This window comes from Lissotriton helveticus, chromosome 7 (genome assembly GCF_964261635.1).
Source record: "Lissotriton helveticus chromosome 7, aLisHel1.1, whole genome shotgun sequence".
Taxonomy (NCBI): domain Eukaryota; kingdom Metazoa; phylum Chordata; class Amphibia; order Caudata; family Salamandridae; genus Lissotriton; species Lissotriton helveticus.
The window spans coordinates 1,805,735,127-1,805,751,765 of record NC_136068.1 but is presented as its reverse complement, the minus strand read 5'-3'; the positions used below and the strand labels follow the sequence as shown (position 1 = coordinate 1,805,751,765).

Sequence of the window (16,639 nt, the reverse complement as noted above, 5' to 3'; positions counted from 1 at the left end):
GTGGTGGTATTGTTGGTGGTGGTATTGGTAGTATTGGTGGTGGTATTGGTGGTGGTGGTGATATTGGTGATGGTATTGGCGGTGGTCGTGGCATTGGTGGTGGTGATAGTATTGGTGGTATTGGTGGTGGTATTGGTAGTATTGGCAGTGATGGCATTGGTAGTGGTGGTATTGGTATTTGCAGTGGTATTGGTATTGGTGGTGGCGGTGACATTGGTGGTGGTGGTATTTGTGTTGGTGGTATTGGTGTTTGTGGTAATGGTGATGGTATTGGTGGTAGTATTGGTGGAGGTGGTATTTGTGGTGATGGTATTGGTATTGGTAGTATTGGTGGTGGTATTGGTGGTGGTGGTAATAGCTGGTGGTATTGGTGGTGGTGGTGTTGGTGGTAGTGGTAATGGTGGTGGTGGTATTGGCGGTGGTGGTATTGGTTGTGGTATTGGTGATGGTATTGGTGGTGGTATTGGTGGTGGTGGTATTGGTGTTGGTATTGGTGATGGTATAAGTGGGGATGGTATTGGGTGTATTGGTGGTGGTATTCATGGTGGTGGTTTTGGTGGTGGTATTAGTATTGGTCATGGTGGTATTGGTGGTGGCGGTGGTATTGGTATTGGTGTTGTTGGTGGTGGTGGTATTGGTGGTGGTGTTATTGGTGGTGTTATTAGTGGTGGTGGTATTGGTGACGGTGTTGGTATTGGTGGTGGTGGTATTGGTGGTGGGGGTATTGGTGGTGTTGGTGGTATTTGTGGTGGTGGTGTTGGTGGTATTGGTGGTGTTGTTAATAAAGCAGACTTTTGAAAACAACCCGTCAGGTGGCTTAGTGCAGATGACATGTAATACAGATGTGCTGTTGTCAGCTTCAGCCCATTAGCACACAATTATGTGCTACCTGGAATTCACATTACTTAATTTGCTAATCAGTTTTTAAATTCATTTTATTTTGGGGTGGTGAAACAGACACAAAATAAAGGTGGGTTAAAGTAATTGAAAGCAGGTCCCTGTGTTATACAAGCAGTTTCAGCTTAAGCAGTGCATGGCCGGCATGCAGTAAGAGAAACAAAAAAGTAAATAGTGCATACTTACAGACTAAATAACAGGTCCCGTGTACCAACCGAAGGAAAGAGGCCAGTAACCATGGGAGGTTACAAATGAAGACAAAGCAATACTAAGAAGGGGCTAACAAGCCTATTAATTACACAGAAGGCAGCATTTACTAACGACAATGATACAAGCCAATGAAAAATTTGGGCAGAGAGTGGGTGCGGCTTCTCTGCTATACTCTACTACAGCAGTCTCGCAGAGCTAGGCTTGAACTAAAACCAAACATAAAGACCAATGCTGAAGGTCTTTCTCTGGAGTCCACTGGCACTGGCACCACCCAGAGCTCTTGCCATTGCTACTGAATACCTTACTAACCATCAGAGTCATACGTGCTTCGCATTTAGGACTATTACATGTCATGTCAAACCATCTGGATTGCCTAGAAGTGGTAATGCTTTGCTAACAGCCATGCTAAGTTTGTTAAAAAAATTAAAAGTGCTAATGCCCAAGGTGTTGGAACAATTTCAGGTCACCACAAACCACAGGGATGGCCTAGAAGTGCTAGTTGTATAATTTTCGAAGTATGTGCTCTATTGAAGACTCGACAGATAATGCAACTTTGAGGCAAACTCTCCTAAATAATTACTGGTGCTTAGAAATAAATGCTGGTGTCAAGCACTGGAAAACACTGGCACAAATTAAGCACTGGCTAAGAGTTCACTGAGAGCGGAGAGGTATGTGTTGGCATTCAGCTTTGTGATGGCCTGATTCATCTTCGTCATCAGTTTAAAGAACCACAGCATGCAGAGACAGTATCTCTCTTGCTTCTAATGGTCCTCAACGGCTCCAGGGTGAGCTCAGTATTAAATATGCTTGCTGCATGCAACACGCACAGCCAGGGTTGAAACTCAGGTTACCCCTTGTACCATGACACAACCTTCGCTAACGGCATATTGGATGGGACAAGCTTGGTCAGGGGAGTGTGACCTTCAAATATCAGACAGTCTGGCATAGAAAGTTTAATAACAATATATAACTAGAATGTTGAATTAGAGAGGCCTAAGGGGCATTGGAAATGAAGAGAAATACTGATTGGTAGGAGTATGAAGAGAAATAACACAATATTTTGTAAAATACCCAACATTTTTGAGGACTTCAAAACAGAGTGAGAGAGCATATGAGCGTTTTTTGTCTATGTGTAGGCACATATTTCTGCTGAATTCTATAGTGAAGCAGCCGAAGGAGCCAGGTAAGGAACTGCAAAGTACTTTATTAGTTCCGCTGGGCCATCCCAGGTTCAACTGACCAAAACCCGAAGGCTTTGTACGGAACCCTCACACAGTGAAGTTCCAACCGAGCAACATTCTAAGTACTTTAAAGCAATAACTACTACATGGGTCTTTCCTTCAAATACAAAGAGAACCAAACCTAGGAGAAAGAGAAAACATAAAGAAGAAACAAAACACAAGCAATAAAATTGCAATAAACATACCAAGAGAAGAGTCAAGATACAAAGTAAATACATCAGTACCTGTAAAGAAAAAAAACATTAAAAGAAATATGCATCAGTCCCTGTAATGGAAGAACACATCAGTCCCGTAACGGAATGGGAGATTCTTCTCCCTAGAACTGAGCCTCAGTCCAAAATGATTCAACCAAGAAAATCTCCTTTCACCATCCACACTGAAACCACCAAACCCTTCATCAACAACACTGGACTTAACTAACTAATACTTGTTCCACCACTGACCATTCGTAAGCTTCACAGAACCACTATTAACCTCCACAACCTTGGTGGAAAGCCTGAACTTAGAACAACCTTTCCTCACATGGACAGATTTTTTCACACAAACAGAATCACCCACAGCCAACTCAATTTCTTGGGCATTCTTCCTGGAATCAAAGTACCTCTTCTGTTTCTGTTGGGTCAAGTTCACACAACTCCTCACACTGACATCAGACCACTGCCCACCTTTGAACCATTTACCCGTCCAACTGGGACAAAAAGATGTAGTAGCTGTGCGACCTCATAACAGCTCAAAGGGCAAAACACCAGTGGCTGAATGTGTGGTAGTGCTATAGCAACCAAAGAATGGTCTTGACAGAGTTCATTACCACACAGTTATTAGCAAGATCCCACTGTATACATTCACCCAAAACCCTGTTCATGCGTTCTACCAAACCATTGAGGGTGATACAGTGAACTCTTGAAGTATTTATTGCCACTGTTCTGTAGAAACACTTCAACTTTACTGGCGAGAATTTGTGTACCATTGTCTGTCACAAGAGTTTCAGGGAACCCCTCCTTCAGAAAAATATCTTTCAGGAATTCACCAACAGTCTTGGAAGTCACCTTTCTCTCGAATCTGACCTAAGGCCATTTAGAATAGTAGTCCATCATGATCAACGCAAATTTCGAAGACTCGTCGAAAAAACGTAGAATGGTCCGACTATATCAAGCGCTCTAACTTCATACATGGTGTAGACGGCAGCTCAAAGGGAGAAAGTGGGGGAGTGCGCAATTTTACAGATTTATCAGAGATAGAGCATATGACACACTCTCTGACCATCTCGTCCACCTCGCTATCCATGGAAGGACACCAAAAGGATAGTCTGACCCCTTTTTTTTGTCATGGTGGCTCCCAAGTGCCCCTCATGAGTACGCAAAATGATGCCAGCTCTCAAACTCACAGAAGGAACCAACTTGCCAGCTCTCATCCATAAACCATCCTCAAAGGATAAGTCATCTACCACCTGAACATACGTTTTGAATTCAAAACTAAGGTTTCTCTCTCTTGGCCAACCCATTTGCACATATCTCACAGCTGTCATCATAGAAACATCATTGTTAAAGTCCTGGCGCTACTCATGTTCAGAAATCACACACAACTTTGGGAGATCAACAACAGCCACAATTAATTCTCCCTTATCTTCTGCGCCCACATCAGATTCATGCTCAACAGTATCATATCACCGTGAAAGGTAGTCTGCACAGCTGTCCTTGCTTCCAGTAATGTACACAGGTAAAAAATCAAACTGCAATAATTTTGAGGAACGGCGAGCAATAAAAGGGGTGAAACCTCTAACATTTTTCCCAGTCAAAATGAAAATTAAAGGCTTGTGATCTGTTTGAAGGGAAAAATACCTCTCCCAAATGAAATTGCAAAACTTCATCAAGCCCACCAACAAGCTACAGAATATTTTTTCTCTGTTGGAAACTGAACTCTCAAGGCAAAACCAATGGTCCTAAACTCACCACATTTAGTTTGACTCAGCACAGCCCCCACCCCAACATTGCTTGCATCGACAGTCAAAGTACATTGAAGTTCAGGATCATAATGCTTTAACACTTTGGATGCTGTGAACTGTTGCTTGACCCAATCAAGCACTTGTTAGCATTCAGCACTCCATTCACATGCAACCCCCTTTATAAGCACCTGTGACAGAGGCCTCAACTTAATGGCAATTGCTGCGAAAAAAGCGAAGAAAATCTACAAAGCCCTAAAAAGGACTTGAGGCTAGACTTGTTTGAAGGGGCCTTTGACTTAGAAATAGAATCCACAGAACTCAACTTGGGAAAAATACCCTGGTCAGAAACTAAGGGGCCGATTCACAGAAGTAATCTGAGACAAAATCATAAACTTACTACTTTTGGTATTCACAGAAGGCACTTACGATTTTTGGTATTCACAGAATGCACTTACGATTACTAACTATACATCTGCAATCATGCCGGAGTTTCTGAACTTGGGCCAGAATTTCCGACCCCAGAGCGGAAATCACGCATTTGTTCCGGAATATCCACTCCCGGGTCGGACCCTCCACTACCGGGCCAGAAACTCTGCTCTTGGGCCAGAATACCTGCACTCTGTCCGTTGATACTTTTCCTCAAGGCTAAACACCTGTCCAAGTGCCTACCATCCCCCACCATGCATCAGCTGACACACTGCAGCTAATATCAGCCCTGCAGCATATATGAATGCAGAGCAGACACACACAAACTCTTGCAACATGTCGCTGAATGTGTTTATTGCTCTGCCCCATGCCACGCGGCAAGAAGTCTTGAGGAGCAGGAGGAGGAGGAGGAAAGTAGAGAGGATCTTCAGACAAAGGATCAACCTATTTGGTATGTCCAACCAAGATGTCAGGGCCAGATACCGTTTCTCTCCAGAAGTCATCTTGGAGATGGTATGTGAGTGCGAGGAGAAACTTGACTGTGTGACCTGCAGCTCCCATGCCATTCCAGCCTATCTCAAGCTCCTTTCTCTCCATTTCTTTGCCACTGGGTCATTCCAAAGGGTCTCCGGTGACCTTGTGGGCATTTCCCAGGCAAGCCAGTCACGTTGCTTGCATCAGGTACTGAGATGTATCGCTGCAAGTGACCAGCACCATATATGAATGCCCCATGCACTGGCCATGGGACAAAGGTCAGCTAGAGATTCCTATCTCATTGTCCGCTTACCACGTGTCCTGGGTGCACTTGATTGTACCCATGTGGCCCTTTAGCCAACCAGCTGCATGGCACACATCTTCTGCAACAGACACCAGTGGTACTCCATCAATGTGCAAGTGTCTGTGATGCTAGTGGGAGATTCATTGATGTGCATGCAGTGTTTCCAGGCAGTACCAATGACAGCTTTGTATTCTGCATGTCACCTCTTGCCCAGCGGATGACTGCGGGAGAATTTGGCAACATGTGGATACTGGGTAAGTACCAAGAACTAAAAATGAGGGATATGTGTAAATAAAATGTATGAATGCCACCTTACATTAACAACCGTTGTACAATAAATATCATCAAACAACATCCACTGTCTTAACAGTGTATGTACCAAAGAATAGATCATGTCCTGTGTAAATCAGAGAGGGAAATGGAACCAATTGCACTTTCTTCCCTCCTCAAGTGACGTTGGGTATGAACTCTCCCCACAACTCCTTACCCGTTGCAGATTTGCAGCCACTGTACCTTAGCGTAGATACAATAGGGCACGCATATGAACTCGAGCCATCATATCATAGAGCGTACTTTTGGTCTGTTGAAGTCGTGATTCAGATGTCTTGACCGTGTAGGGAGTGTGCTGATGTACTCCCCTGAAGTTGTGTGCAAGATCTTATTAGCCTGTTGTGTTTTGCACAACATAGCTTTAAGGCATGGCTTACACAAACCTCTTATACCTCAGCTAGCTCTGAATCCGGGAAACTGGACCAATGACAAGCAATAACATTACAATAAACATACTAAGAGAATAGTCAAGATACAAAGTAAATACATCAGTACCTGTAAAGAAAAAAACATTAAAAGAAAGATGCATCAGTCCCTGTAATGGAAGAACACATCAGTCCTGTAACGGAATGGGAGATTCTTCTCCCTAGAACTGAGCCTCAATCCAAAATGATTCAACCAAAAAAATCTCCTTTCAACATCCACACTGAAACCACCAAACCCTTCATCAACAACACTGGACTTAACTAACCAATACTTGTACCACCACTGACCATTCGTAAGCTTCACAGAACCACTATTAACCTCCACAACCTTGGTGGAAAGCCGGAACTTAGAACATCCTTTCCTCACATGGACAGGTTTTTTCACACAAACAGAATCACCCACAGCCAACTCAATTTCTTGGGCATTCTTCCTGGAATCAAAGTACCTCTTTTGTTTCTGTTGGGTCAAGTTCACACAACTCCTTACACTGACATCAGACCACTGCCCACCTTTGACCCATTTACCTGTCCAACTGGTACAAAAACTTGTAGTAGCTGTGCGACCTCATAACAGCTCAAAGGGCAAAACACCAGTGGCTGAATGAGGGGCAGTGCTATAGCAACCAAAGAATGGTCTTGACAGAGTTAATTACCACACAGTTATTAGCAAGATCCCACTGTATACATTCACCCAAAACCCTGTTCATGCGTTCTACCAAACCATTGAGGGTGATACAGTGAACTCGTGAAGTATTTATTGCCACTGTTCTGTAGAAACACTTCAACTTTATTGGCGAGAATTTGTGTACCATTCTCTGTCACAAGAGTTTGAGGGAATCCCTTCTTCAGAAAAATATCTTTCAGGAATTCACCAACAGTCTTGGAAGTCACCTCTCTCTCGAATCTGACCTAAGGCCATTTAGAATAGTAGTCCATCATGATCAACCCATACTTCGAAGACTCGTCAAGCACGTAGAATGGTCCGACTATATCAAGCACCCTAACTTCATACATGGTGTAGACGGCAGCTCAAAGGGAGAAAGTGGGAGAGTGCGCAATTTTACAGATTTATCAGAGATAGAGCATATGACACACTCTCTGACCATCTCGTCCACCTCTCTATTCATGGAAGGCCACCGAAAGGATAATCTGACCCCTTTTTTTGTCATTGTGGCTCCCAAGTGCCCCTCATGAGTACGCGAAATGATGCCAGCTCTCAAACTCACAGAAGGAACCAACTTGCCAGCTCTCATCAATAAACCATCCTCAAAGGATAAGTCATCTACCACCTGAACATACGTTTTAAATTCAAAACGAAGGTTCCTCTCTCTTGGCCAACGCATTTGCACATATCTCACGGCTGTCATCATAGAAACATCATTTTTAAATTCCTGGCGCTACTCATGTTCAGAAATCGCACACAACTTTGGGAGATCAACAACAGCCACAATTAATTCTTCCTTATCTTCTGCGCCCACATCAGATTCATGCTCAACAGTATCAGATCACCGTGAAAGGTAGTCTGCACAGCTGTCCTTGCTTCCAGTAATGTACACAGGTAAAAAATCAAACTGCAATCATTTTGAGGAAAGGCGAGCAATAAAAGGGGTGAAACCTCTAACATTTTTCCCAATCAAAATGAAAATTAAAGGCTTGTGATCTGTTTGAAGAGAAAATTACCTTTCCCAAATGAAATTGCGAAACTTCATCAAGCCCAACAACAAGCTACGGAATATTTTTTCTCTGTTGGAAACAGAACTCTCGAGGCTAAACCAATGGTCCTAAACTCACCACATTTAGTTTGACTCAGCACAGCCCCCACCCCAACATTGCTTGCATCGACAGTCAAAGTACATTGAAGTTCAGGATCATAATGCTTTAACACCTTGGATGCTGTGAGCTGTTGCTTGACCCAATCAAGCACTTGTTAGCATTCAGCACTCCATTCACATGCAACCCCCTTTATAAGCACCTGTGACAGAGGCCTCAACTTAATGGCAATTGCTTAGAAAAAACGCGAAGAAAATCTACAAAGCCCTAATAAGGACTTGAGGCTAGCCCTGTTTGAAGGGGCCTTTGACTTTGAAATAGAATCCACAGGACTCAACTTTGGAAAAATACCCTGGTCAGAAACTAAGGGGCCGATTCACAGAAGTAATCTGAGACAAAATCATAAACTTACTACTTTTGGTATTCACAGAAGGCACTTACGATTTTTGGTATTCACAGAATGCACTTACGATTACTAACTATACATCTGCAATCAAGCCGGAATTTCTGAACTCGGGCCAGAATTTCCGATCCCAGAGTGGAAATCACGCATTTCTTTCAGAATATCCACTCCCGGGTCGGAACCTCCACTACCGGGCCAGAATCTCTGCTCTTGGGCCAGAATACCTGCACTCTGTCAGTTGATCCTTTTCCTCAAGGCTAAACACCTGTCCAAGTGCCTACCATCCCCCACCATGCATCAGCTGACACACTGCAGCCAATATCAGCCCTGTAGCATGTATGAATGCAGAGCAGACACACACAAACTCTTTCAACATGTCGCTGAATGTGTTTATTGCTCTGCCCCTTGCCATGCGGCAAGAAGACTTGAGGAGGAGGAGGAGGAGGAGGAGGAGGAGGAGGAGGAGGAGGAGAGTAGAGAGGATCTTCACACAAAGGATCAACCTATTTGGTATGTCCAACCAAGATGTCAGGGGCAAATACCGTTTCTCTCCAGAAGTCATCTTGGAGATGGTATGTGAGTGCGAGGAGAAACTTGACTGTGTGACTTGCAGCTCCCGTGCCATTCCAGCCTATCTCAAGCTCCTTTCTCTCCATTTCTTTGCCACTGGGTCAATCCAAAGGGTCTCCAGTGACCTTGTGGGCATTTCCCAGGCAAGCCAGTCACATTGCTTGCATCAGGTACTGAGATGCATCGCTGCAAGAGCCCACCACCACATATGAATGCCCCATGCACTTGCCATGGGACAAAGGTCAGCTAGAGATTTCTAACTCATTGCCCGCTTCCCACGTGTCCTGGGTGCACTTGATTGTACCCATGTGGCCCTTAAGCCAACCAGCCGCATGGCACACATCTTCTGCAACAGACACCAGTGGTACTCCATCAATGTGCAAGTGTTTGTGATGCTAGTGGGAGATTCATTGATGTGCATGCAGTGTTTCCAGCCAGTACCCATGACAGCTTTGTATTCTGCATCTCACTTCTTGCCCAGCGGATGACTGCGGGAGAATTTGGCAACATGTGGATACTGGGTAAGTACCAAGAACTAAAAATGAGGGATATGTGTAAATAAAATGTATGAATGCCACCTTACATTAACAACCGTTGTACAATAAGTATCATCAAACAACGTCCACTGTCTCAACAGTTTATGTACCAAAGAATAGATCATGTCCTGTGTAAATCAGAGAGGGAAATGGAACCAATTGCCCTTTCTTCCCTCCTCAAGTGACGTTGGGCATGAACTCTCCCCACAACTCCTTACCCCTTGCAGATGTGCAGCCACTGTACCTCAGCATAGATACAATAGGGCACGCATCTGAACTCGAGCCATCGTAGATCTTACTTTTGGTCTGTTGAAGTCGTGATTCAGATGTCTTGACCGTGTAGGGAGTGTGCTGATTTACTCCCCTGAAGTTGTGTGCAAGATCATATTAGCCTGTTGTGTTTTGCACAACATAGCTTTAAGGCATGGCTTACACAAACCTCTTATACCTCAGCTAGCTCTGAATCCGGGAAACTGGACCAATGCACAGAACCGGGGTCAGGGTGTGCAAGTCTGTGATCAGCTGGTTGCCACGTTCTTCACATGAGCAACCTGTTGTGTCATGGACAAAATGAAGTTTGCAGTCTGTTGTCAATAATGACAATTGGATAATTACGACTCTGTCCATAAATTCCATCCTGAGACTACTTTGCAAGCCACACTAACTGCAATGTAAACCACATCTGTTGACATGAGTCAAAAGATTGACCATAAACCAGGTCATGTGCCCATGTCAGCGATCAGTGTATTGGATGTCTAAGGAATCTATTGACACAGATGAAAAAATGTACATGTTCTGAGAGACCTTACCTGACCTCATGAGGATGGGTGTCTGAATCACAAAAGGTCATAACTATTGCATTCTTAGAGTATTTTCCCTCAACAGATTTGACTCCCCCACAAAGGATGGGCCCACACCGTGAGTGACAATGTTATGGGTGAATCTGGCACTATGTGTCTGGGATACACAACACTGCTTCCCCCCAATATTCCATAACACAACTCTTGTGTTGAGCACTAAATATGGACAAATTGTCAATAATACAAAGGAGAAAAAAAATAAACTGGGGTTTAATGTTGTGTCAGCCCCCTTCCCCCCTGTCCGAGTCAAAATATAATTATATGATCTGCACCCCCTTTTGTTGCATGTCTATGATTTTCTCCTGCACTGTCATTTTCGGCTTCTCTGCAGAGATTCTCTATACAAAATGATGGCAATCCCCCGGCTTGTCTACATCTTGCAAAACATGCCATATCTTGTACCAGCCAAGTATTTTCAAGCAATAGAATCAGAAACATGAACACTTCCCTGTAATAACGGTATCCCTCGTATAGCATTGACCAAACTCATGAAAAGCTGGTACAATGGAGGAAAAGCCCTCCCAGCAATTCAAAATTACTATTTGGCATCTCAATTAGCTGTCACAAATCATTGGGTACACTGGCCACAAACGGAGCCATCCTACAGGATGGACAGACATAACATGACCCCTGGGAATTACTCAAGAGCAATTTATGGGGGGAGGAAAGATGCACCAAAACACACACCTACCTCAAATACTGTCACTTTATGGCACACGGCATCAACTGCGTTGGGGTGGAAAAACAAAAAAAACACAGGCCACTCTGCTCTTGGATTTGGGCCAACTAGGGCTGCTAGCAAAATGCTTGGGATTTGATGAATGGGATTTGATTGGCCTATCTAGGGTTGGTGATTTATGGGTAAGGGGGAAAATGGTCCCCTTCAGTGACCTTCGAAGGGATTAAGAACTAGGTGAGGGGGACATTTTTTTTTTACCTTCAGGCTTGCAGTCTATTATAAAAGGGAGTCCCCACAGGTACAGAAATCCTAGTCTCCTCACCTTTGGAGGACAGGCTCCTAGATGGCTATATGAAGGAGAAGGCGATATCGCTAAAATATAGGATAATATTAAATAATACACCTGATAAATTGGAGAAAGTACGCTCCAAATGGGCAGAGGATTTAGGGTATATGAGTGATGATGAGTGGCAAGAGGCATTGGCATACCCCCGGGAAGTGGCGATACGTTCCCGATTCAAATTAATAAAACTAAAGATTTTGCATAGAGCTTATTACACTAGTATGGCACTAGTCAAAATTGGTACACTAAGCATTCCATTGTGCCCGAGGGGTTTTGGTCGGATTGGGATGTGTATACACCAAGGGTGGGATTGTCCAGATCTTAGAGTTTATTGGGAAAAAATAACATCGAGCATGGTAGCAATATGCAGAAAGGAAGTGAGGGTCTCACCCAAATGGTTCTTCCTCAACATATGGGATGCAACAGACCTGACGGCAAGGGAGATAACCCGGGACTCCCTTGGGTGTATGGTAGCTAAGCACAACATTACAAGGACCTGGAGGGGAGTAACTGGGCCTAGACTCTGGGATTGGGAGGCAGACATGGATTGGTGCATGCAGGCGGAAAGAGTGGTTTATGAAGGAAGAGGATGCCCATAAAAATGGTCTAAAATCTGGGGTGAATGGAATAAAAGTAGAGAGATGATATGCATGCCGATTGATGGCCCTTCCTCGCAGGGGCGAGAAAGGGTGGAGGAGGATTTTTGAAGTACTGATGAACACAAAAGGATTGCTACAACTGACATCAGTCCTATGTAAAGATACATTGAGAACTGTAAACATGCACTGCTACAAATTGATGTCAAATGTTAATGTATTGCAATTGTAAATCAGTAAAAAGAATGTAAAAAAAGCATGTCTGCTCTATCAACAACAAGTGGAGGTAAATGTTCAAAATGCCCTGCCTTCGAATCCTAACGAAAGAAGCAGAAGGTATTTGCTTCTTTCAGAGCTGAAATGATTAGTACGAATTGTACCTAATTAGGTCTCAACCCATCAAACCATTTTTTCCACTTAATGGGAGGGTCACCTGGTGTTTCCAGAAATGGAGGTGGAGGCGCAACTCCTTGCATATTTCTTCACAACACCACCCAAAGTCTTGGGATGAAGCTGTGCGAAAATTCATTTTTTTTAATGTACAGCGGATAGAAGGGGTAAAAAACGACTGTCAGAATGAGATGTCACAAGTTTGTTTAAACTGGTAATTAAATGCCCACACAGAGAACAGCCTGGTATCAGAAGAGGAAAAACAAACGTCCACCATACAAAAACAAGTTGTAGCAAAAATCTGGCTCTTTAAAAGACAATGTACATAGTCACAATTAGACACCCAGCAGCACAAACCATGCAAGAATAAGCTTTGCACCTTAAAGTCAATGCGCTTACAATACCAGCAAAACAGCAGGACTCCAACCAACGTTCAAAGTTCAACTGATCAAAACCCTAACACTCGGTATGGAACCCTCACACACTAAAGTTCCAATTGAGCAACATTGTAAGTACTTTAAAGCAATAACTACAAAAAATTCCATCCGGCATCTCACAATACCCAACCCAACTAAAAACATCCATGCTCGAGTATTATAATCAAAAGATACCTTTATTAGGGGGGTTTAACACCCCCTCTACCCCACACTGACCCCCCTCCCTTCCCCTTAGCCCCTACTTGAAGCTACGCCCCTGCCTTTTGGGGGCAGGAGAGTCAACCGCCAAAATACAAATGTCCTAGTGTTCAAGGCAGTTCTCGTCTAATGATCTACAGACATCACTAGTTGTACATGAATTACAACAGACCTCTCTTCTTACAAAGATTTAGAGTAGGGGATGTCTCAGTCTACTGCCGTTTATTAAAAAACAGCCCAACTCTGATCAACAAACTTAGACAAACACAAAACCCACATTCACTAAAATGACAACAGAAAAAGGTGAGAAAGGCGAGATGGCACCTCACGGGCACACCACCAATGGGACCCCTGGCTGGTACTCACCAGGATGGCCCTGTTATCATCATTGGTGCCATCAAGCCGTAACGGAAACATGTCCTAAACCCAAAGAAAAGACAGTGAGTGGTGCAGTGAACACAAATTATATGTAACAAAACGTACAACACTTTAACACTTAACATATAATCCACTGTGCAACCAGGACAAAAACTTTACTAGTGTTCCTTTCTTGTTGCATACAGTACACATATAAACAATAAAAAGAAGGATGTGAATACTACCAATCGATTCACACCCTACTTACAGCCAGGGTGTACAACACTTTAACACTTAACATATAATCCACTGTGCAACCAGGACAAAAACTTTACTAGTGTTCCTTTCTTGTTGCATACAGTACACATATAAACAATAAAAAGAAGGATTTATTTATTTTATTTATTTATCGATTTATTGAGCGCAGAGATGTGACGGGCAGAGGTACAAGGGCTAGATGGGTTTGGCGAATAATATTGTTTTCAGCTTCTTGCGGAATGAGAGCAGGTCGGATGTGGACCGAAGAGAGAGTGGGAGGTCATTCCAGAGCTTGGCGGCGTTCAAAGAGAATAGCCTGCCTCCCGACCTGGCTCTCTTAACTCTGGGAACGGTTGCCAGGAAGGCATCCGTGGACCGGAGGTTCCTGTTAGGATGGTATGGGGTGACCAGGCTTTTGTTAATTGCTGATCCGGTCTTCCAGAAGGCCCGATGCGTAATGCACAGTGCCTTAAAAGCCACTCTCTGCCACATTGGCAACCAATCACTGTCTTTTCTTTGTGTTTAGGACACGTTTCCGTTACGGCTTGATGACACCAATGATGATAACAGGGCCATCCTGGTGAGTACCAGCCAGGGGTCCCATTGGTGGTGTGCCCGTGAGGTGCCATCTCGCCTTTCTCACCTTTTTCTGTTGTCATTTTAGGTGAATGTGGGTTTTGTGTTTGTCTAAGTTTGTTGATCAGAGTTGGGCTGTTTTTAATAAACGGCAGTAGACTGAGACATCCCCTACTCTAAATCTTTGTAAGAAGAGAGGTCTGTTGTAATTCATGTACAACTAGTGATGTCTGTAGATCATTAGACGAGAACTGCCTTGAACACTAGGACATTTGTATTTTGGCGATTTACTGAGTGGAGGGCGTCCTAGTTTTCTTTTCCCTCTATACTCCTATCTTGTTCTCACACCGGCAGGAGAGTCAAGACAACAGCAGCCACACCTGAATCAAAACCCGCTCACGACCTCCTGGGAAAATGCCCAGTGCCTGACACGGCTAATCCGGAAGTCGCTTTAGTTACACTTTTCAACAATTGACAGAAGGATTAATTCCTGAAAGAAGTAAATGGCTTTACTGCTGCAAATATCTCTCTCACAGGTGCATAGAACATGCAGAAGTAGATTGGATGCCATGCGAAGGATGTTTCCCCAGAAACATGACCGGCAGCCATATTTTTCTCGCTGGTATCATGCTTGATCCTAACCAGAGCCTGGATTAGTGTTGGGATGTTTGCTCTTTCGCCTCTGAGCACTCAGACAAGCTGTTGAACCTCCATCGGGGCACTCACACCAGCCACTTTCACCCAGTTCACCACTGGATCATCCACCTCCACAGACAGTCTGACTTCAAGTCCCATGTTTCACATGTAGAGCCACCCACTGGTGACACAAGAAACTAGTAAGTTTTATAATGTGAACTTACCAGCGCTAAGCTCGGTGATCACAGAAATGCAGGTATTAGCTAGGGAAGTGCAGGTCTGTGAAGTCCCTGTGCAAGTCGAAGCATTATTGCTAGAACATTCTTGGCACGAGAGGGCATGTCCTGGAGAACAAAATAGAGAGAAAACATGTTGGTGCCTGGTTATGATGATGGTTGGTCGTTCTACAAAGCGAGACCTCTTTACATGCCTGATTGTGTCACAGCTATTACTGTTGATGCTGCAGTACCAAAAATACCAACGCGAATTTGAGTGCTCCATCTATCATAATTTGGGAGCTTGTGATGCTCATTGTTTTTGCCTACAAGAGCACTTAAATGTGAGACTTGTGGACACACAGTATCCTAATATTATTCTTATATGCACGGTCTACATAATTATTTACACTTCTGGAAAAGGTTTTTTGAAGTCTTATTTGCGACTTAAAGAATTCAGATTCCGCATCATTACTCTTGCTGCTGTACAACCCAAACAGTTGAGGGTTCTAAGGATCTCATTTACCATTTACTATGAAATTCTTCAAGCCTTGAAAAAGTCTTATACACGACAAAACACATGTCAGCTGTCTGCATCCATGATATACACTACATGTCAACACAATCAAGACTTTTGCTGTTTGTACTTTTTATGAATACTCTCTGTATTGTATACATTGCATGGTGTTGTGTTTATTAAAACCAACTGACAACAAGGTTGGTTAGTAAACTTAACAGTGGTTGTGCTCTGTAACCTATGTTTAGCTGATTAATGTATGGGGAGAAATTCTCCATAGAGATAACACTGGAAAGTGGCACAGTGTTGTACATTGAGCATGCCTAAATACATATATTTGTAATATACTTTGGGAGATAATACAGAGGTGCTGACCCATGCTCCTTTGCCACTGCCACTTGTTCAGTAATTATCAAGGTTTAAATTTAGTCTAAGCATCGTAGTTGGTACTAGAAGGGCACCGTTCCAGTAGAGAAACCTTGGAAGGCAGTGTGGATAAAAGGGTATAGAAAGACAGGTCCACTCACCTGTAGATTTAAGAGCAGAGACAATACAGACAGAAGAGAGGGAGAGGGCACCTTTGCTTGAGCAGGAGAGCAGAGAAGATACAGGCCAGGGAGAGGGGACCTCACCGTAAGCTAAGAGAGTAGAGAGGATACAATGGGTGAGAGAGGGCGCCCCTATCTTCAGCCAGGAGATCAGAGAGGCTAGAGGCCAAAGAGGAGGAAAGGGAACTTCAGACATGAGTGAAAAGAATATACAGTCTGCAGAGAGGGAGAGGGCGCTTCCCTTTCCACCAGGTGAGCAGAGAGGATACAGGTGGGGAGGCAAGGATCGGGCACCTGATATTCTGCCATGAGAGCAGAGAAGATACAGGATGGAAAGAGAGAGGGAGAGGGCTGCTCACCTTCAGCCATGAGAGCATAAAGGATACAGGCTGGAGGGAGATACAGAGGGAGAGGGGACCTCTACTTGTGCCAGGAGAGCATAGAGGATGCAGACTAGAGAGAGGGCGACTCGCCTTCAGCCTGGGGATCAGAAAGGATATA

The 16,639-nt window shown here is 43.9% G+C and overlaps 1 protein-coding gene across 1 annotated transcript in view; it reads right to left on the bottom strand.

Moving 5' to 3' along the window:
* LOC144770787 (phospholipase A2 inhibitor and Ly6/PLAUR domain-containing protein-like) overlaps positions 1-16,639 on the bottom strand; it is a 104,101-nt gene that overhangs the window by 72,609 nt on the left and 14,853 nt on the right. Inside the window, exon 2 of the mRNA XM_078655540.1 lies at positions 15,083-15,202. Within this exon, the coding sequence (XP_078511666.1) occupies positions 15,083-15,202 (120 nt within the window). The remainder of the gene's footprint in view (positions 1-15,082; positions 15,203-16,639) is intronic.